At 37.0% G+C, this 21,280-nt stretch overlaps 2 protein-coding genes across 5 annotated transcripts; both read left to right on the top strand.

Annotated features, from left to right (window-relative positions):
• Window positions 1-455: 455 nt before the first annotated feature.
• Window positions 456-8,575, top strand: LOC114528856 (syntaxin-7-like). 2 transcript variants are annotated; one of them, XM_028550574.1, is made up of 12 exons: window positions 456-603; window positions 1,347-1,398; window positions 1,523-1,600; window positions 1,904-1,973; window positions 2,089-2,185; window positions 2,399-2,548; window positions 2,820-2,857; window positions 3,187-3,277; window positions 4,213-4,285; window positions 4,939-5,021; window positions 5,654-7,236; window positions 8,527-8,575. In XM_028550574.1, the coding sequence occupies exons 2-11, from the start codon at window positions 1,356-1,358 to the stop codon at window positions 5,744-5,746; spliced, it is 816 nt and encodes a 271-aa protein (XP_028406375.1). In that variant the 5' UTR covers window positions 456-603; window positions 1,347-1,355; the 3' UTR covers window positions 5,747-7,236; window positions 8,527-8,575. The 2 variants fall into 2 exon arrangements, with proteins under 2 accessions (XP_028406375.1, XP_028406374.1); XM_028550573.1 differs by having other exon boundaries at window positions 3,184-3,277.
• On the top strand, window positions 8,386-21,263 carry LOC114528857 (regulator of G-protein signaling 19-like). Of its 3 annotated transcripts, none has more exons than XM_028550576.1 (5): window positions 8,386-8,585; window positions 14,479-14,567; window positions 19,041-19,091; window positions 19,510-19,735; window positions 20,446-21,263. In XM_028550576.1, exons 1-5 carry the CDS (start codon window positions 8,583-8,585, stop codon window positions 20,608-20,610), a joined length of 534 nt encoding a protein of 177 aa, XP_028406377.1. In that variant the 5' UTR covers window positions 8,386-8,582; the 3' UTR covers window positions 20,611-21,263. The 3 variants fall into 3 exon arrangements, with proteins under 3 accessions (XP_028406377.1, XP_028406376.1, XP_028406378.1); XM_028550575.1 differs by lacking the exon at window positions 8,386-8,585 and adding an exon at window positions 12,543-12,735; XM_028550577.1 differs by lacking the exon at window positions 8,386-8,585 and having other exon boundaries at window positions 14,484-15,815.
• The last annotated feature ends 17 nt before the right edge of the window (window positions 21,264-21,280 follow it).

The following is a 21,280-nucleotide window of genomic DNA, read 5'->3' as shown; positions in this document are numbered from 1 at the left end:
AGCTCACACAATCTCTGGTGTTCGTCCAAACGTCGGTCAGGCTGTTTTCAAGACCTTAAGACCTGTTTTCACTTGCAATTTTGCTGCGATTTTAATGTGCGATTTTCTTCTTTTGATAGATGTGAACGAGTGAATTAGTTACGAATGCACTGATTAATAAGAGCTCTTATTTGAACATCAGTACATCAGTAACTAATTCACTCGTTCACATCTATCAAAAGAAGAAGAAAATCGCACAAAAAATTGCAAGTGTGACGGGTCTTTAGTCATCCAGCATCGACTCGTTTCCCACCATACCTTGACTGCAGCAGCTTTTTTGAAATTTACCAGCACAATCTGCAGAGGCCTGCGTTAATAACCCCCCCCGTGTGAACCAGTGAACTCACCCCCGGTCAATATCCTTGAACTCACCCCCGGTCACCGTCATCTTCCCCCGGAAATTCCAAGCTTTGTTATAACTTCCGGTTCGGAGACGTGTGACGATCTTGTATTACAAGGAACGATAAGGAACAACCGCTTGCAAGTTTTCGACGAATTCATACAAATCCGTTCAAAATTACGGCCTTGTCGTAGGAAATCGGAGCAGACTATTGTCCTTGGAAGGTATGGGATTGTTTATTTGGTCCTAAAAGTCCGTTTTGCTCCCTAAAATACGAGATGTTTCGGGACATTTTCCTTCCCTAAGCTTCTTTCGAAACACGGACGTTTTTTAATATACATAATTTAATATATTTGCAAGTCATGTTGTAGCACATAAAGCTATCATACGAATGCCTCGTGATGCAGTTTGTGGCTTATTTAGTTTCTAACGTACAAATCCTCTCACTACAACACGCTTTTCAGTTTGCAAGTTTCGAGCGTCACAATCCCATGACAGCTGTTCTATTTTCATATCGTTTGGAAAAATGACATAATTTAATATATTACATAGTTTTGGTAGGAAAAAAGGCACGTGATGTTTTGTTTAATATGGTGTAAAATATACCATAAGTTCATGATTGATCAAGCATAGAATTTGATAAGCATTTGCTTAGGATGGAAGAACTTTAGTTCATAGTCATCTATGAGCTCTATATTGAGGTTACAGTACCAAAAGGAAAATTTAATTATGTGCTAATGTGTTTTTCCATAGGTTGCTATTAGTAGAGAACTTACAGTTGTCAGCTGAAATTATATTATTATGTAATTATGCAAGGCGTAAAAAACAGCTGTTAAGAAAGAAAGTTTAAGGTCTTTTAAAACAAGGTGTTTTGAAAGCTGCTGTAATATCATTCATCAACAAATACCACAATTGTACTCAATTATAAATTTTATGATGAAAAGGAAGTAATCCCTCTATTATATAGATCAGCATAATGTCTAGAGGAGAATTTGGTAGTCGAAGACCTCGTGATCAAGGTACACACTGTTGCTAACAACAATTCTGAGCTACCCTTGAAATATTACTGTGTACTTCAGACGTAATTCCAACTAAAAAAAAACTACCAATTCTAGGTTAACTTCTTATTTTCTTTTATAATAGATGATTTTGGAGGCGGATCAGAATATGATCGCTTGTATAAACAGGTTGGGAATAATGTTCAACAAATCAACAATAATGGTAAGAATCCAATTATCCAAATCATATTATTGATACCTAATAGCTCTATAAGTTTGAATCCAAACCTTTGCATCAATTGCATGTTCATTAAATGTTCCCTGACGTCTAAATATTTGTATATTTGTCTCGTTAAAAAGCATTACCAATAACAGAGTTAAGTTTTAACCCATTAACATAGAAATGCAACCTGATGTTGCCTGCTTTGGTTGTATCACTCTGTCTAATGGCTAATACCAGGTGATTTTACTCATCAGTTGAAAAGGGTGCAGCCAGTTAATGAGTTAATACTAAACTTACTTTTAGTCAATGTTATGCAAAAGATGGTGAAGAAACTTGGGACAACCGAAGATGCAATGCAAGTTCAAGACAGGCTGTAAGGAAGCCAAGAGTTTGAAGGGTCTTAAGTTTGCTGAGCGTTCATAACTTACCCCACATTCACATTGATCAAAATTGAGAAATAACAAATTCACTTTGTTTGCATATTTCAGACAGCAAACAGAGAAAACAACAAAATCCCTTGCCGGGGAAACCAACTCCATGCTAAAACAGCTGGCATTTTTAGAATCAGATGATCCGAGTGAACAGGTACCATACCAATATTATTGTATTAGTACTACGCCACTTCTCAATTCTACTATTGTAGGATGTATCCCTGTGCTCTTCATGTTCACAGCAGTAGACAATTCAGGTCAGGGGGGAGGGAAGGTGGAGGCAGGGGGGAGTGGTCAGGGGGGGGTGAATGGGAGACACTCTTCCCTCTAATAAATTTTTTCCAACATTGCTTGTTTATCATTTTAGAAACAGAGAAAGGTTCAAGTGGGTAGACTAAGGGATAATTTTATGAGTGCGCTCAATAACTTCCAAAGTATTCAAAGAGAAGCGGCCGAACGAGAACGGGCGTGTGTTTCACGTGCAAGAGCAGCGTCCAATATGGAGAACCAGGGCAATGTAATGTCGCTATTTCATTTGTATACAATATATCAGCCTAGTATCCCAAGAAATAGTCCACCAAGATCCCATCTTACAACATCCAGCGAGGAAACATGACCTGCGCGGGGCTGGACACGTTAAAGAGGGATTTCAATTTCAAAAAATGAAAAATTTTCTCTAAACATGTTGCATAGAAAACATCACTTGGTCACCAACATCCCTCATGTCCTTTAGATCTTCTTGTAGTTTTTATCCAGGTGGATAAAAACATTCTTATTTTTACATTTAGTTTGGCCCGTCAGATTCCAAAGGAATTTCATACGATAAGTAAGTAATGTCTTGGAGAATGTCTTTCAGAACGATAAGTAATGTCTTTGCGTGAGAAATGAAAAGAGAAAAATATATTATTTTGTTAGGAGGTATCTATTAAAACTGTGACACATTTTAGTCGTAACTGCCTGCTGAAATAATCAATCTGTTGACCCTCTTTGAACAGCGAGATTATTTAATACACTCGGAGGGTATTCTATCTGCAAACATATCCCACAGACGATGTTCGAGATTTATGTTCAATATTGTCGACTAATCCAGTTCACTAACGTCTAGGGATGTGGTTTGGGTTTTTTGTAGACATTCTGAAACTCTTTTCTTAGCAGGGATCAATCAACGAACATTCAAATACAACAGGAAGATGAGGTGGCGGTCGAGTTGATCGAAGAAAGGGAACGAGCCATCAGGCAACTCGAGGTAAGTCAGAATCGTAGACATTCCCGGCTCCCAAAAAGAGAACAAAAAATCAGGGTTGTGGAGAGTAGGATTTATAGGAAGCCGTTCAATCACGTCGCCGAATACAAAGTCTAAATGGCTAACTTTAAATTCACAAAATATACACTCGAGTTCCAGTACGTATATGGGATATCCTAGCTTCCTGTATTTGAAGATTACCTACTCCACAAAAATTTAATCCACATGCATTACCAGAGGCAGAGCCGGCCCTAGACGCGGTAAGGATGCATGAACGTTCATCATTTATTTACTTTGACACACCGTAGATACCAACAATCGCTTTCGAATGAAATCAGTCGTGCACAAGAGGAATAAATGAAAATACTCTACCCTTCCTTAAATTGACCTGTCCAGGTCCGGCTTTGGAGAATAGACGGAAAAATTGAAAGTCAATAGCCGAATTCATATTATATAGAGACGGGAAACTCGTCTAACAGACAGGTTTCGCGTCCAAATTTTCCCGTCTAACTTTCCCGTCTAAACAGACGGGTAAGTTGGACGGGAATCCCGTCTGGACGAGAAACTCGTCTTAAAATCGCATTTAGACGAATAAATCAGACGAGTTTCTGAAATATCAACACGGGCAAGGACGGAACAAAGCTATAAACAAATGATCATCGTAATAATTACTTACCCGACCCATCACACGTATAAATTTATCCATTCCTATTCATATTTAGACGGGCTTTTACCATCAACTTTCCCGTCTAAGACGAGTTTCCCGTCTCTATAATGTGAATTCAGCTAATATTTATGTCTTCATTATAATCATAATGGCTACATACTTTTATTTTTACTTTTTGAATTTCTATATGCAAGAGTTTGAATTTTGAGGAATAGGAAATATTTATGTTATTGCATTATCTACAGCAGATTTCTGTCAATATTTTCCACAGAGTGATATCATGGACGTGAACGAAATATTTCGAGATTTAGGCACGATGATACACGAACAGGGAGAAATTGTAGGTAAGGAAAAATAGCTGGATTCCACTTGTGGTTTTACAGGCTACGTTTACACGAGACTGGGCGGATTAGGGACAGGCAGATATTTGTCCTTTTCAGCCACGGAACCCTTCAAATTTTAGTTTCCGGTTTGACTACTGCGAGCACGATATTCGTGATTTTTCCCGCCAATACGCGTTGTTATGCCACGTCATCTCGTCCTCGCGGCAAAAAGTCGTAACCGTCGCACAATTTAGCACGACTATTTTGACGAATCTCGTAAAGGAATACCACTACGTGTACGACTGCGAGTAAAGTACTTCAATGACGAGAACTGCATTTTTCATTTTCCCGCTAAACTCAGTGCTGTTTGCTTACGCCATATGACGAAACTCGTAGCGGTTCGCGGGCTTTTCACTACGAAATTGACCAACAAACGGGAAACGTAAAAGTCCAGCAACTACGAGTTTCGTCAGATGGCGTGAGCAGCACCGAGTTTGGCGGGAAAATGACCAATCTCGTACTCATAGTCACAGTCTTTAACGGATAATGCCCCCCAATGCACTAAATTGTACATAATTGTCCGAAAGGAGACGTTGTTATCCCTCATGTCAAGGAGTACTGCCAGTTAATGAGTTATTAATATGACTTTAATCGATGTTAATGCAATATTTTAGATAATATCGAGTCGCACGTTGAGAGTGCTGGTTCTCATGTCGAAGATGCTAATGTACAATTGGCAAAAGCTAGTGAATACCAAGTAAGTGGTACTCGTTTAGTTTAATTCTTGCTGTAAGGATAATTTCTTATTGTTCCAGTGTTATTACAGGAGGAAACCTACAACTAAACCAACTTTATTTATACTGGATAACTCTATCAGTTCTAAACTGTTCTTCCTAGAGGTCCAGTAAGGATCATTTCTTATTGATCCAGTGTTACTACAGGAGGAAACCTAAACTAAACTAACTTTATTTATACTGGATAGTTCTATCAGTTCTAAACCGTTCTTCCTAGAGATCCAATAAGGATCATCTCTTATTGATCCAGTGTTACTACAGGAGGAAACCTAAACTAAACTAACTTTATTTATACTGGATAGTTCTATCAGTTCTAAACTGTTCTTCCTAGAGATCCAGTAAGGATCATCTCTTATTGATCCAGTGTTACTACAGGAGGAAACCTGAACTAAACTAACTTTATTTATACTGGATAGTTCTATCAGTTCTAAACTGTTCTTCCTAGAGGTCCAGTAAGGATCATCTCGTATTGATCCAGTGTTACTACAGGAGGAAACCTAAACTAAACAAATGTAACTTACAACACTGGATCAATTCTAAACCGTTCTTCGTTGAGATCCTGGAGGATTTGCCTTTTTTCAATCTTTTATTCTAGAAAGCATCGCGGAGGAAAATGTGTTGCCTGTTAGTCATTTTGCTAGTGGTTGGCGGAATAATCGGGATAATAATATGGCAAACGACCAAGTAGTTCATCTGCATGGTTTCCAACATCGGTCTCCTCAAGTGCGGTATATCTCTTCTTTATTTTTTGACAAACGAATGCAATTTTGTTGTATATACTAGCTGAAAAATCTGCACCCAGTGGTGTTTACAGATGAACATGTAGAATGCAGCATATAGGTTATAGAAATTTATATAATAGGAGAAAAATAATAGTTGATTGAGAGGAACTAACCCATACAAAATACCAAGGTATTTTAGAACTATAAAGCACGTTAATCACCCGTTCCGAAGATCACTCAATTTACACAACTCGTATTAGATTACAGGGAATTTATCAATCAATTCGCCAGTCAGAACGACCCCGATTCGTCAACGCGATATTTCAAAATCGACGACCTGCACGCCGAATCTATCTTTTTATATTACTCTGCATTGCACCTTTTGACTTGTCTGGATTGCACGACTTCCCAAATATCTTACCCACCTCTGTTAACCCTTAAAAATTACAAAAAATCGCTCCCTATTGTCATATTGACTTCGATATATGTAACTCCTTTGCTATAGGACCTATTATAGACTTTAGAAAAATACTATTGCATGATTATGTGACAGAAATATGAATTTAAATATAAACTTCTTTCATCCATATATATTTTAATACATGCGCTGCAATTCACATTTGTCACGAGAGATACATGTGTGTGTTTTCTGTTCCGCAAAATAGACCTTATGCATAATGACGTAGCAAACCATGAAACCTGCAGGGAATTCTGGTCCTAGTAGTCACGGCGGGTAATTTTGAAGTTTGAATTTTTCGCCTGCAGGCGTCACGGCTTGATACGTCATGATGCGTAAGGTCTATTCTCGTTACTGATTGGTCGGAACGAGTCGGATGATACTCGTTATTTGGCTGCTGACGTCAACGGCAAAAACTGTTATCTCAAGCCAGGCTCAAGCTCAGCTTACATTCAAAAAACGCGCGAAAATTTGATATTTTTTAGAGCGTGGAAAAATAAGGCTTGATTGGCTTCAAAAACACTAAAAACTTCCTCACTTGACGTCGTGTAGGTTTTGTCTCGCTTTCGTCCCACAATTTGGATAATTATATATTTATTATAACATTTTTATTGAAGTCAATATCATTATGAAATAGTTGTTTAATATTTGCTCAACCATCACTAAATCCGAGTCCATTATTTGAAATTCTTCGACTCTTTACTGGCCTTCGGGAATTTCGCTTAATGCACCGGCGAGTGGTTGAACAACGAATGTAAACGTTACGATACTACTTCTAGAATAATCGTAGATTATATAATGAACTTGCGTATTAGCATTTAGATTAATTATTATACAAATGTAACGAGTTGACGAATTATAATCATGTTAATTCTTAAGTCGTATTGTTCAAATGTGACACGATATTGCTTCTTGTATTTTGGCTGTCTGTTGGAGAAAAAATAATGGAAATTTAATATCTGCTGCTTCGAAATTCAAATACATCGCTAAACTCGAAAAGTGAGTGTATTTTTTTACGTATAAACCATGTTATTACACTGCATGGACGCTTTTTTTTCTGTTCTTAAACCAAAACTAAATCAACATTATTTAATTATTCTGCATGGATAGTTCTATCAGTTCTAAACTTCTTAGAGCCCCAGTAAGGATTATCTCTTGTTGATCCAGTGTTACTACAGGAGGAAACCTAAACTAAACTAACTTTATTTATACTGGATAGCTCTATCAGTTCTAAACTGTTTTTCCTAGAGGTCCAGTAAGGATCGTCTCTTATTGATCCAGTGTTACTACAGGAGGAAACCTAAACTAAACGAACTTTATTTATACTGGATAGCTCTATCAGTTCTAAACTGTTTTTCCTAGAGGTCCAGTAAGAATCATCTCTTATTGATCCAGTGTTGCTACAGGAGGAAACCTAAACTAAACGAACTTTATTTATACTGGATAGCTCTATCAGTTCTAAACTGTTTTTCCTAGAGGTCCAGTAAGAATCATCTCGCATTGATCCAATATTATTGAAATAGAGACATCTTTATTGTTTCGCGCGGAAAGGACTGGTGTGGATTTTAATTCCAATTTTAATTTCGGTGAGATACGATGCCCTAATACAAATAACCTGTCGTTGCATGCTCGATCTTGTGGCGTCATAATATATAGAACATGATTACCACCTGTAAAATGTACAATCGCGCCAAACAAGTTTTGGCTTGAAATTTTAACCACACAAATTTTGAAATTCGTACAAGATCTAATAGTCATCTTTTTGCATAACTGCGTAAATTTCAAGTATTTTTTAACTTCAACAAAACAAAAGTTAGTTTAAACAGCTGCCGCATTATTAAACGTCAATTTTAGTGGCGTAGATTACGACTGAATAATTTATCGCATTGTAATTTTACGAATTGCTTTTCGATGCCGGGAAACCTGGCGTTTTCTTGACTTAACCTTGTCTAGTTTAGGCCCGACGAAGGATTTGTTGTCAAGAGAATTGTTTGCGACAGTCAAAGTGCCCAATTTCATGATAAACGACAAAGTTTATCCGTATATTATACCTTGAAATCGATTCGGGGCAATTTGCATGAGGAAATAAGAATATTAATGATAATTGTTGTATTTCCATGTTGTCATGGTGTTTCTGGCATTGCAATTCATTTTCTTCGGAGCACTTCCTATGCTAATCAGTTAATACTTTATTCCTCTTGTGTTTGCCGGAGTTAAGGTCCAAATCGACAAGTTAAGCTTCAACTTCAATTAAAGCGACCCTATAATTTACAACAGTTTCATTTTTAGCAACGGCACTTGTGCACCTCTCGAAAGATGTAATTGCAAAGGGAAACCTTCATAAGATGGTGAGTTTTTAACCGTTGAAATAAACGTATTGCATGCATTCGTGGTTGGATAATTACCCTTATGTATGTCTCAGTATTATGACGCTTTGCCTATTGCTGAACACAACACAGATCGTTGTTTTTCGCCAATGTTTTCATTAATTGCTATTCATGCTCTAAGACAATTTCGCCCAATTTTGCCGGTTATATTTCTGCAGTCTCGGAGATGAATTCGTGTGTATAAATGCTCGCTTGTCGCCCACGAATTTTTCGGATTTAAGTCACTTTATTTTGTCGTGTAGCATATCAACTGGAGCGTGCCTATCTTGCATGCGAGGTTCTTCCTTAAGCATTACAACATAATAAACACAGACATAATCCCTTAGTTTGTTTAGGGAGAGCCTAAAGTATAATATCTCCCACATTACAACCTGCACTATACAATATTTCTTCGCCTAATTCATTCCTTTTGCGGTCGACCTTAAAAATATCCTTAAAACTCCAAACCCAAATGTGTCAATTTTTGGTCAGTTTTAAACATGTCTTGATCTCAAGCATTGCCTAATATATATATATAACCGCTATTTTCTCAAGTATTTCCGGATATTGTCCGTCGCGCTATACGGTGCAAAAATACACGGACATGCTACGACATATCTATATTTACATTTTTGGGTTTCAGCACACTGGGGTCTGTATCACATACAAAGATGTAAGAGAAGTCTGCGCGTCAGCGTATTGACTTATTGTGTTTGTGAATGTGTTTCTTCGTGAATACTAGCCAAATATCGCCAACATAGTTCACAATTTCGACTCCAACTTGGCTGGATACTTTCAAAAAACTTCTATAAAAGAGTTACAACCGCGTCATGGGCAGAGTGGCTCTCTTTCTTAATCACTCTACCCTTTCTTTTAAGTTTTAACCATCGTTCAAGCTACCACGGCTAAGGGTTTCAAGTGGAATAAAAATGATTTAGTGCACGCATCTGCATATTTGATCTGTAAGATCTCCCTCTTTTTTACTCCTTGGCAAATGGCAATGACTTTTTCATGCGATTTTTGTTTGATGATAACAAAAATGTGGTGAGCATGCAAGTCTATACATTTTTACCCTATTGCATTGTAAAAATCAAGAATCTTAAGTGGCCGAAATTTAAATGACGTGAACGACATGAAAACTTTAACAGGCAAAGAGAAATTCAAACGGAACCTCAGCCCCTCAATTTTGCTTTCTTGAAAGATATTTAACGGTAAATTTGACTACATCCATGATGTTTTCTGATCGTTCGTCGCATTTTTAAACATTTCCATTTACATTATTCGTATTACACAACTTAAAATATAGAGCACAAAGCTGGGTTGATATTATATCACCTGGAAGTGAAAAGTGAAAAGTCCTGTTAGTGTTAGATATTTGGAAATCTAGTTTAGCAAGGTGCGAAGTTTCGGCCATGCAGCTGCGGACATTATAACCTTAAAATATAACTCGACTTTGGTGATAATGCTTTCTGAAATGCAAGAAACTAAAGTTTGTTTTGAGATCTTTTAACGATAATGCATGTATACAAAACTGAAATTGGTATTTGCGCAGCCACAGTGTGTAAAAAAAAACCTTAACAGTTCAAAATTTAATAAAATGTAGGCCAAAAGTTTACTCCGAAGACGAAGTACAGCATTTAAAAATCTCAAGATTTAACAAAAGTCAAAACAACAAATTTACCAATCGGATGTTGCAAGTTTACGTGATATTTTAAAATTATTGCCTTTATGAGCATAAATAAAGCATTCTTTTTTAACAATGACTTTGAAATAGACTCGAAATATCACGTAAGCTTGTTGTCTAATTGCATGGCTCGAATCTTGGCTTCCGGCAAGATGTTTCTTAATTCTTTTCATATCAGATTGCGTATAGTTTTCGGTCAGACAGATGGCGCCATTTACAAGATGAAAAAACGTATTTATATCTGAGACAATATCGGCTGAGAAAGGTACATAAGAGGAAAAGAATGAGGAGTTTTCATTTACAAGTATGTTTACTTTTGTAATGACTATGTTTGACTTTGAGCCTATGCCGTGTACTGCCGGGGTTTACTGGATACCTAACCACGTAAAAAACGCTTTATGGTCAACTTTGTGGACTCACCACAGCTTTATGCCTCGAGGAAGTATGGCTGTATGGACATTTCGTTAAATTGCATATACTTGACTCCGAACAAAGATCAATATTTTTTAATGAATATTTAAGTTGACCTGATGAATTTATTTCCTGATTTGGATCACCAAACACTAAGCCTGCCACGTGACTAGAACCCAGCTTTAACATGGTGCGCTGGCGGAAATTTCTGCCATAAAAAAGAGCTACAAAATCACTCACATTTAAAAGTTTTAGTAAATGGGCAGTTTGGATGAACTATCGTTTAAACACGCAGGTCCAACTTAGCTAAGTTTCTCCCACTCGTGCAGGCTCATAATGTCAGCGGACAACTTACACAAAATTGAGAGCAAGGCGTAAAACGAAAAGCTTTTAATTTTTCACGCGAAGACCGCTGAAAAACTGAGCCCTCTTTACCGGGAGAAAATTTGCCGAATATGACCAACGTGAAATCCTTCTTGGGGTGGGCCTATTTTATCGAGTATGTTTTGTGAAAGCGAAAAAATAATTAGTTTGTTTATACCAAGACTCAATTTGACCAAGACTTAGCAGTCTCGTACCCAGGCGCTTTGGTAATAAAATATACAACGTTTCATTCAGCTATTCTATAGAAGTCAGCTGAAAAGCGAGCGCCCAACCTAAGCGCCCCCTCGCGCGCGCTCAAGTTTTCTCAGCTGAACTCTATACAACAGCTGAATGCAACGTTATATGTTTTTCAACTAAAGCGCCTGCGTACACGAGGTTGAACCGTTGAAGATTTAGGGCTGTTCTTGCCTGCATTGGTGTTAAGAATTTGGACTAGATTTTATACCAAGTGAACGTTTTCAACGCATAATTTTGAGAGAGAATTCGAAATTCAGAGCTGAAATTTCACTATACGAATCAGCGGAAATAAAACCTATCGTGCATGCCAAAAAGGAAATTCTGTTGTTTTGTATCCGGTAAATTAAAAACTGACTTAAAAGCTTAATTACAGCGCATTTATTTTTAATTATATTTATACATATTTTCGATTTATAGAAAAAAGACTTCATATCGGGCTATCGTCACTATAGTATAACACTTGATAAACTGACCTTACAGTTCTTGAGAAAAGATGCCTTAAAATTGTTTTGATAACTCGAAATGCCGGTAATAGATAAACCTATAGTCAACAATGAAAAAAGGTCACTGAAACGATATATTGATATCCATTTATTTTTTGTGTATGATTATTTAATGAATATTTAAGAGCATTGTTTTGTTGTGTCGTTTAGCGCATGCTAAAGTTCATTTTCTTTCATTTTGCATATTGGTTTCAAGGCCTATAGGCAATCTCGTTCCAAATATGACGAATAACATTTGACAATTAAGTCTAAGAAGACAAACCAGCAAGCGATATGATGCAAAGTATTAAAAATTGCAGTCTCTGATTTTACCCAAAGGCCAAAGAAGCCAAGAGATTAAGAGAATCTAGTTTCCAGGACGCTTTTTATCCTGACTGCGAAGAAACCATGGTAACAGTGACGTTTACATTGGGTTCATCTGGGCCTGAAAATATTTAAACACAGTATAAAATCCTCCACAAAAGTAGAGCACTTAGGACAGTTTGGGTTAGAGCCTCCGGCGTTCTCTCCCGATGACTACAATGGGCTTTTCCTGTTGCCAAATGTAAAAAAAAAACTAGGTTTCGTGTAGTCAAAATGCCGTATTAATCGCGCAACGATTCATTTGGAAAAATCACTTTTCCAAAGCGAGCGAACAGAGCAATAATATATACATATCGCATCACATCGCATACGACAGATGGCGAAGCTGTTACCATGGTGACATTCATATTAATCTCGTCTTAACGAGCGATCGTCGACAACGGATATGTAATAAGCATTTTGAAATGACATCTTTCCCACAATTTCATTTTATCCGTCATCCTATCGGAACTGAAAGGAACCGTACGTGATTTTGAACGAACTTCAAGTAAATCTCAGTTTTCCTCGTTCACGAAAGTGGTTTTGAGGCGACATGGCTTTGGAAGCAACGGTTAGACTTTCTCATTTAATTTCATATCATGAATTTCCATATTTTCTAAGGTAGTTTATATTAGACTGTCTGTGGATAGGAACACTGAAGACATCAGAACGTCTTGAGAGTTTTTGTCTTTTTTAAACGATTGACCAAAATGATTTAGTATATTTCGTTTGTATTACCAGGCATCAGTATGACTTAATTTTCGACTTGAGTTCCGCTCGTGAGATTTCAACTTTCCCAGGCGAATTGTAGCATAGACAAATACTATCAAAACTAACCCATTAGTTCCCTGCTTGTAAAATATTTGTAATTACCAACGATTTTGCATTTGTATAGTTTCTCCCCTGAATGACCTCTGTACAAGAGTTCTTGAACCTGAAATGGCTCTAAATTGCAAATTACAACCCATCTTCCCATTATAATGCATTTCGAAATCAAGCTTTCAATTTCGATGACGCCGAGATTCGTTTGGTTTGCATTGAAGTTTCAAGTCACGTTTATACAAAAGACTGTTTGTTCACACGGGGTTTGTTTGTATGCGTTTCAGTTGTGGGAAACGATAGGCAAGTTCATCTAGCTTTTTCATCATATATGCGTTTCTCAAGGCTTATAGAAAGATTGAAGATTTCTAATGCGTGGGCAGCGATCCGAACTCTTCTGATTTTTTAATCTATTCCCTGGCGGAACAAATTCAGCTGTTGTGCATACAAGATGTATATATTTAAGTCGACACTCGCTGATGCTCGAACGCCGGGTGTCCCAAAATAAAATTTTGAACGGTTTTGATTTTGTGTTAACGCGTTCAAACCCTCCCAGCGAGGATTCTCGGGGAATGAATCGACTCAGCTGGCTCTTCTGGCGTTTGTCTCGAAATGCTCAACCATTTTGCACGATATGCCGGCGTATTATATAGATTAAACAAGGTTTTCATATTAAAATGATTTCGCAGAGCAATATCCTAGTTATAAATCTAATTCGCTTCCAACACGCCGCGTTTTTCTACAGCTAAATAGTTCAAAATCTATTTAGCAAACTCCATTTTGCGCCGTTGTTACATCACGAGCAAAAATATCCGCCAAGAATACACTGTATCGGATTCTACATCAGCCAAAGCGGTTCGCCATAATCATAGGCATAACGATAATGAAAGCGTGTTTTTAAAAATTTATAACTTTATCGTGATCCAAAGCAGAATCACCGAAGGTGATCTAAATTAATGAAGAAGAAATATGTTTTTTTGGTCTTTGTTATCTGATAATTTTGAGCTATGCCTATCGCGAACATATACCTTTACAAATCAAGCGCTTTTGAAATGCTATATATACGAATTATATTTTATATAGGTGATTGAAATCCAGTTCTATTTATTCAAGTTTAACTGTTTCAAACATTCATGAAAGAAATTGTGGTTTTGTGCGCGGTATGAACCAGGTCTATACTCATATGGAACCATATATAATGTATAATATACCATGTATAAATTTAACACAGGTTTCAATATTTTCGGGTTAAGCCACCGGCGCGAAAGTGTTCTTCGAAAGTGTTCTTTTTCTAAAGTATCGCTGTGTTTATATAGTTTCATTGCCTCGTTTGAAAACATTTTTACAACGGTCGAAAGCCCCTATCTGTTGATTAGCGCTATGCCCAGCCTCTGTTCAGCCACCGGTTACAACCGCAGAACAGCGTCAAATAGTTTAAAAACTAAAAGAAAACCGGCTCCGTCTCACAGTGAAACTATATTTTCTTCATTTTTAGCCGATGGGCTCCCAGCATTCAAGAGTAAATCCCGTCGTGAACAACGACACAGTTGCCGACCCACAAGCGTTTTCCTCTTGTTGCTCAAGGTCTGTATATAACGTCCTTTGTAATCATATCTAACCCTGATTCACGAATTCTCGGCGGCAGTACACTCCACGAACGAACAAAAGGCGCAATTAATTTAGTCTGATATACACACACACACGGCAGTAATAATGATAATCATTTCATATTGTTTTATTCTTTGTTGTAAAGCCGCTTGCAATGATATTAGAAGATTTGCGAAATAAATGCCGGTGATTAAAAGACGAGACATTAATAATGAAAGCAGTATATTGCTTTTTGTTGTTCTCTCAGCTCGTAAATTTTATCAAACTTTATTTTGGAACGCGCTCGTGACTCTAAGGAGGCTGGGACGAGAATTGGGCTCCAATCTCTTTCTTTCGTTTCGGCTGCGCGGTTCAGAAGAAGCAATAAAATTTTCACGATAGAATCTTGCGTGTTTTCATAAAAACTGACTCGTATCCAAAATACTCTACCTATGACGGCTAGGAAATTATGATTCATGGCTGTTCATGGCGGTTCAACGGCTCAACCATCATTTTAACTTGCGGTTGTAGGTTATAAAACATTACTATGCTTGGAAACCAAACGTGATTGACAAGCATTCACGAGCAGACATTTTGCGGTTCACGTTTAAAAAATTTATGAATTATGACATTGAGGAGTTAAAGTGTATAGTATGACACGTAAAGTATCCCTTGCTAACGTGGGCGATATGCCTTGCGTTGTCAACACACGTTATGCCGTAACCAACATTTGTCGTGATGAAAATCAGAAAATAGTTCAGCTTTTCCGGAATACAAACCCTTCTGACCCTTCGAGCGAAGCGCTGAGAAGTTTTCGTAGGTAACTTAGGCCATTGCTGAACTTATTTCGTCAAAAGATATTTGAGCTTACATGCAGAAATATTCTTAATGTGTCAAGAAAATTTTCATGTCAGGCATTTTGATTTCTGAATCAGCATGTGCGCTGTGGAGAGGTAATTGGGCGGATGTGAATCTTATTAAGACACGACTGGTGTCCGCTTGGCCTCGCGGTTTTAATACTCGCGTGATCAATTAGATGTTTCATAATCAAATGAACGGACAGAACGGTGGTGAGCTAGCTATTAAAGTATTAGCCACTGGCCTGACAACTAGACTGAGAAGCGCTGTTGGTTTGCGCAGGATATACACACGGTTCTAGACAGAAATAAATCTTGTTAGACCGAGGCGGAATACGCGCTGATAGGAATAAAATACTACTGTTTACATGGCTTCGAAAGATTCAAGGTTAGTGCCAGGAATAGGCGAGGGAATTTGCCATTTAAAAATAAGGAATTTACGCATTTTAAGCTCTGAGGAAGACTTGTGAAAACTTCGAAGAGTTTCGATCCAAATTTCTGCCATGCGGAACTAAAGTTTTCTTTGTGACTGCGTAAAGCTTACCATATGTTGTTTACATTAACCCTGTAGATTAATGCATTTAAAGCAGTCAAATTAAAAAGGCAAGCCTTATTATTCGTCTCCCTGGATACGTCAGGTTATTTATACTACAGTATAGAGCCCGCGTGCAACAGCCTACCGGGCAAAGTGACCCATCTTTTGCGAGATATATCGGCGATTTAATCTTTCCACAAAGTCATACTTTACTATCAAACTAACTTTTACGAATATATTATGTCAGTTTAAATGGTCGAGGGAGAAAGTTAACCTGAGAAAAATTTGAAAATCTTTATATTTCTGGGCGATAAGATACCTCAAGTATCTGCCTAAATAGAGTAATTTTCTAGTATGATGGGGAATTATACACACGTGACTTATTGCAGCGCGCGGTCAGGATGGATGGGAAACTGGCGAGGGTTTTGATTTATCATATTTTTGGGGGGTTATCAGGTTTTGGTCTTCAAAAACCTGATTGTTAGGTTACCTATGAACTCTTTCATTTATATTATTTTCAATATTCATCGAATATACCATTTTGCAGCATCTCTTAATCTATCATGGCGCAAAATTATTGCATTTTCAAAATTTGCATTCATTATAAACGAATCAGTTTTCTTTTTCAATTCTAAATCTTCAATTTCACATTCCTCCAAGCTGAAATGAATCTCTTTCCATTCACTTTGTCAGATTGAAAATGAAAATAGTCGTGCATTCGTCTTGTATTTTCGTATTTTTAAAAACTTTGCAACCGAAGACAAACGATACTTCTACGATTTGGGAAGTGCTGTATTGTGCGTATCTTTGCTGACTTCCATTTCATATGAGGAATTTATTTTGTTTAAGTTTTATTTTGTTTTATTAAAGGATTAAATTGCTTTAATCTCGTGATTTTTTTTTATAATTCAGCATCACAGTTGGACATTAAATGATTGCCAGATTAATCATACGTGCGCTGTCTCTCGGCTAGACATTTGGATTTTAATTTAAAATGGATGCTAAAAGCTGTCTAGTTCTGTGCTAACATATGAAACAAAAACCTCGACAAAAACCTTGATATCAATCTTTCGTAGAAACTGTCGAATTCCGTATTCAATGCAATCAGTTTACACAACACGTACTTTTATGCCTTCGTGAAGTGTGAACGAACAACATATTTACCCAGTCAATCCAGTAGGTAAATCGCTTGCACATATAAAACTTTTAATAAAAAGTCTAAAATATTCCTTGGTCATTTTTTTATGCAGTCAATGCAATTTTATACAATATAAAATCTCCAATATAGATTCTATGCATAAACTATAATTATAGGCCGCCGCAGAGCTTGCTTCGATTCTTGGGTTGTTTTTAAAGGAAGTAGATTTGAAAATCACTTCGTTAAATTACGAATCTTTAACGTTGCCTAGCAGACGGCGGTGAAGAAAGGCTACTTGATTTTTTTAACTAAGCCTTTTCTTACAATTATTTGCATAATTATAAGTGAAGTTGACGGCCTATATACTATATATAGTCTGCGTCAAAATATACCTGCGCGTGCATATTGCATACAAATTCTCGAAGACTACAACGTAACTTTTTCTTGATTAAAATTTTATCCAGCCTTACAAATTAATCAAACGTCGTAATTCAGTGTCGGAGCTGTATCAGAACCTTATCGAAAAATGCAATTACTTGGTAATTCGGATAGCCGGATCATGTGACCAAATTAACGACTTTTGATTGGGTATTATCTTCCCGCTGTCCATGTATGGAACATAATCATTTAAGCCGTTGAATTCGCTTATCAGCGATGATATCTTTTGGCGACAGATGTGCAGAATAAAACGTACGCTTGTACAAAAAGTACAAGTCTTCTAGATTTTCTAGCGTTCTCAAAACCCGTTACAAATGCTCGATTTTAAGACATCTACACGAAAGCATATCGAATTCGCAACAAACACAAAAATTACAAGACAATTTGAACTCTTGTCAATGGTTCATTTTGTGATGTAAATTTTATTATGAAGTGGTTATGCATATTATGTAGCGCGATCTACAGGTGCATTAAAAGGAGAGCGTCGCTTTCATCATTAATCTTCGGGCGAGAAAGAGGGAAAGCTGTCTGTTTTTTTGTGTGTGATTTTTTCTCCGTCGCTCAATCGCAATGCAGCGAGTTTATCGTGCTAGAAGAACAAGACAAACTCGGAGGCCTGGTTTCTGGCGAAATTTGTAAGCGATGTTTTTGTTTTGTAATTGTATTCATCTATAAAGCGGCTTAGCGATGCGTTGATCATTTCGTATTGTTTATGTGACAAAGTTTGAGCTAAGGCTAGCTCAGTTTGAACTGTACATATCTGTGAATGCAATATCGTTTCATTTGCGAACTCGTCTGGGCAAGAGCTCTCATCCTGGTTGAGATTTTTCTCAAAGATTCAAAGATTTAGATTTTAGTCGATGCTTTCGCGGAAGTCGCGAGTCATTTTTTTCTTCACAAATACTCCAGACATCAAAGTCGGCCGTAACATAATTGCTTTCACTTTGATTGCAAGGCTAAAACCTTTGCATTTCCGAAGACGTAAAGAGTTTAATAAGGTCTGATCAAGCCATACATGAAGTCAATGAAGTAAGGTCTCTGTGATGTCCAAATTTGCTGGATGAAGTTTTGATCAAGACGTACGAATGAATTTGATATATCCACGGTGAAAACATTACATCGGCCTTTCCTTTGAGTTTTTATTAAATTTAAGCTCATTTTCTGTAAAAATACATTTTTGCACTAGATATTCAAACAAGAAAAACAAGAACAGAAAAAAGCCGATTGCCAACATATTAACTTTATTAAGTCTAATTGCGTGCCTAATTTATCTTAATTAATCCAAAGGGCACTTTTGCCCTTCGGGAATTGATTCCCTCGTCTGTGGCGTCCGTTGGGCACCATTAATCGACCATCAATCGTTCTTTGGGAATGGATAAAGTTGTGGTCAGTTTCCTGTTTCTAGGAATTCGATTCGGATATTGGAGAAAACGAAGGACTTTGCGAAGAAAGCAATTATTTGCATTGCAATAATCGTTTGTTTATTTTGCATCTAATTCCAGGTGGACGTTCAATTTGAGTACGAACAAGCAAGTTTCAGCTGGTGTTCCGAGGTGTGTTTTAACGTCAGCCCATTCTACAGGGTTTAAAAATATTCTGCGGGTATACGGTGCTGCCCGGAGGAAATTTTCCTACCCTCAAGGAAGGTTTCATGTAAAATGGAGGACCTCATTCAATAGTGCATGGAAATAGATAACAGCAAACATTTAAAGTCGTATCAATATCATCATAAATAAGAGATGATCTGTCAACCTCGTTGGCTTTTAGGACAAAACTGAATAAGACTGCTTGAGATATCCTATACGTCAATTTAGTTTAGGTTTCTTCCTGTAGTAACACTGGATCAATAAGAGATGATCTTTTCTTTTCTGAACCTTACTAGAAAAGACCTTTTGATCCGTCCAGTAAACACGCGACTCTCTTGTGAAATTCTTTCTCGCCTAATCATCTCATTTCTTCCTCATATTCCAGGCCAACACCGGAGGAAGCCAAGCTTTGGACAACAAATTTTGACGCCTTGCTCGCCAACGAATATGGATTAGGCTTGTTTAAGGATTTTGTTAAAAGTCAACATTGTTGTGAAAATTTAAATTTCTGGTTGGACGTGGAAAAGTACAAACACGCAAGCGGTGACCTAAGAGAAAGCGAGGCGAAGCGAATATATGAAACGTATATCTCTATCATGTCACCCACTGAGGTAGGTGGGATTGGCTTATCTCTTGGGAAGAAAAAACAAAACGAAATTGATGTAATAGACAGTTCATGTGAATTACCTGACATGTCATAGATGTATTTAAGTTATTTAGACAAGGGCTCGTACAGATATAACCAGGGAGCAGCGTGGCAGCGTCTTCAAACAACTTAGCATCAACTATGGTATAATAACAACCGCCTAAAATAGACAAAACACTTCTCTTTGTCTATGACTTTGTCTTAGGCAGTTGTTATACCACAGTTGATGCTAAGGTCTCGTACAATTTCACATTGGTAAATCGTAATGTTTTAATATAAGAAAAAATAAGGCAAGTCGTCATCTTGATCTTAAGATGAAATCATGAAAACTGATGATTCCTTATAGCAAGCAATTAAGAAATGAAGACAGTGACGACTTTTGTTATTCACTTGAAATATCTTCAGGGTTGATTGCATGAAATTCCAATATATCACTTACTAGCATATCATATGATGTAAATAAACAATCGTCAATGAATGAATTAAATTACTCGAAGTAAGAAACACATTTTTCAGGATTATAAGTTCGTTTGTTTTCACTTTTTAATGCATATCTCGCACAGTTCTGTTGTAAACGTTTTATAATGGAGAGTTCAACGTATAACTTTCCCTTTATATCCAGATTATTTTTATTGAATTCGAGTTCCAAAACGACCATTTACTTTACTACTATAGATCAGCATCGATTCAAAGACAAGGAATACAGTTGAAATGAACATGGAAAATCCATCGTCGACTACGTTTCAACCCGCTCAAGAACAAATCTATTATCTAATGAAAAGAGACATTTTGCCGAGGTTTCTGAAGTCAAAGCAATACAAACAGCTGCGAAGTCGCTAACAGCGTTATCGTATTGACGAGCTGTGTTTACGAAAACAACTCTATTTTATATACAATGATATCCAAAGTGTAAACACTATCGTTGAACAAAGAATACACAAGAATCATGGATCTACAAATCCTACAATTTTAGGGGAAACAGGGGAGATTATTTGTACATATTTAAAAGAAAGTTGGATTACCACAAGGAACTTGGAAAGTCAACTTGGTGGATTTTAATGAAAAAAGATTTATTTATTTTGCTCTAAAGAGTACTCGAAGTGGGTGTAGCAATTTTTCAACAATTTTTTGAAGGGATTTTGTGCAAGATCTGGTGAAAAACGTTTTTGGGTAGCATGTGTTTGTTATGACAATGGACCTGGGACGTTAAAAAAAACGTTCGTGGATGCATTTGAACAGAAAAAGCGACGTGGTGATTGCAGATCATGTTTGAAATTCAATTTAGATTATATTTAACACTCCTAGAGTGTCCGCAAATATATATATATATTGCTTTGTGACTATGTATGACTTCGAAAAAAATCGCTTTGCGCTAAAATTTTCACTAGAAATTTTGAAAACTGACAAGTTTAGTTCCTTGTACATTTCTGCAGTCTATCTTCGCTCTTCCATATATAAAGAAACAAAAGAAACATGACAAAAAAAACTGGGATATCTTAGACTCTTATCA

This window comes from Dendronephthya gigantea, unplaced genomic scaffold (genome assembly GCF_004324835.1).
Source record: "Dendronephthya gigantea isolate DGI-Jeju-01 unplaced genomic scaffold, DenGig_1.0 000051F, whole genome shotgun sequence".
Taxonomy (NCBI): domain Eukaryota; kingdom Metazoa; phylum Cnidaria; class Anthozoa; order Malacalcyonacea; family Nephtheidae; genus Dendronephthya; species Dendronephthya gigantea.
Note: the sequence above shows the minus strand (reverse complement) of the source record. Positions and strands in the feature narration are given on the sequence as shown.

Coding starts and splice junctions, on each gene's coding strand:
- LOC114528856 (XM_028550573.1), top strand. CDS start 1,356: ATGTCTAGAGGAGAATTTGGTAGTCGAAGACCTCGTGATCAAG. Junction 2,858..3,183: donor AAAGGAATTTCATACGATAA/GTAAGTAATGTC, acceptor CTCTTTTCTTAG/CAGGGATCAATCAACGAACA. Junction 4,286..4,938: donor CGAACAGGGAGAAATTGTAG/GTAAGGAAAAAT, acceptor GCAATATTTTAG/ATAATATCGAGTCGCACGTT.
- LOC114528857 (XM_028550575.1), top strand. Junction 14,568..19,040: donor TTTTCCTCTTGTTGCTCAAG/GTCTGTATATAA, acceptor ATCTAATTCCAG/GTGGACGTTCAATTTGAGTA. Junction 19,736..20,445: donor CTATCATGTCACCCACTGAG/GTAGGTGGGATT, acceptor TTACTACTATAG/ATCAGCATCGATTCAAAGAC.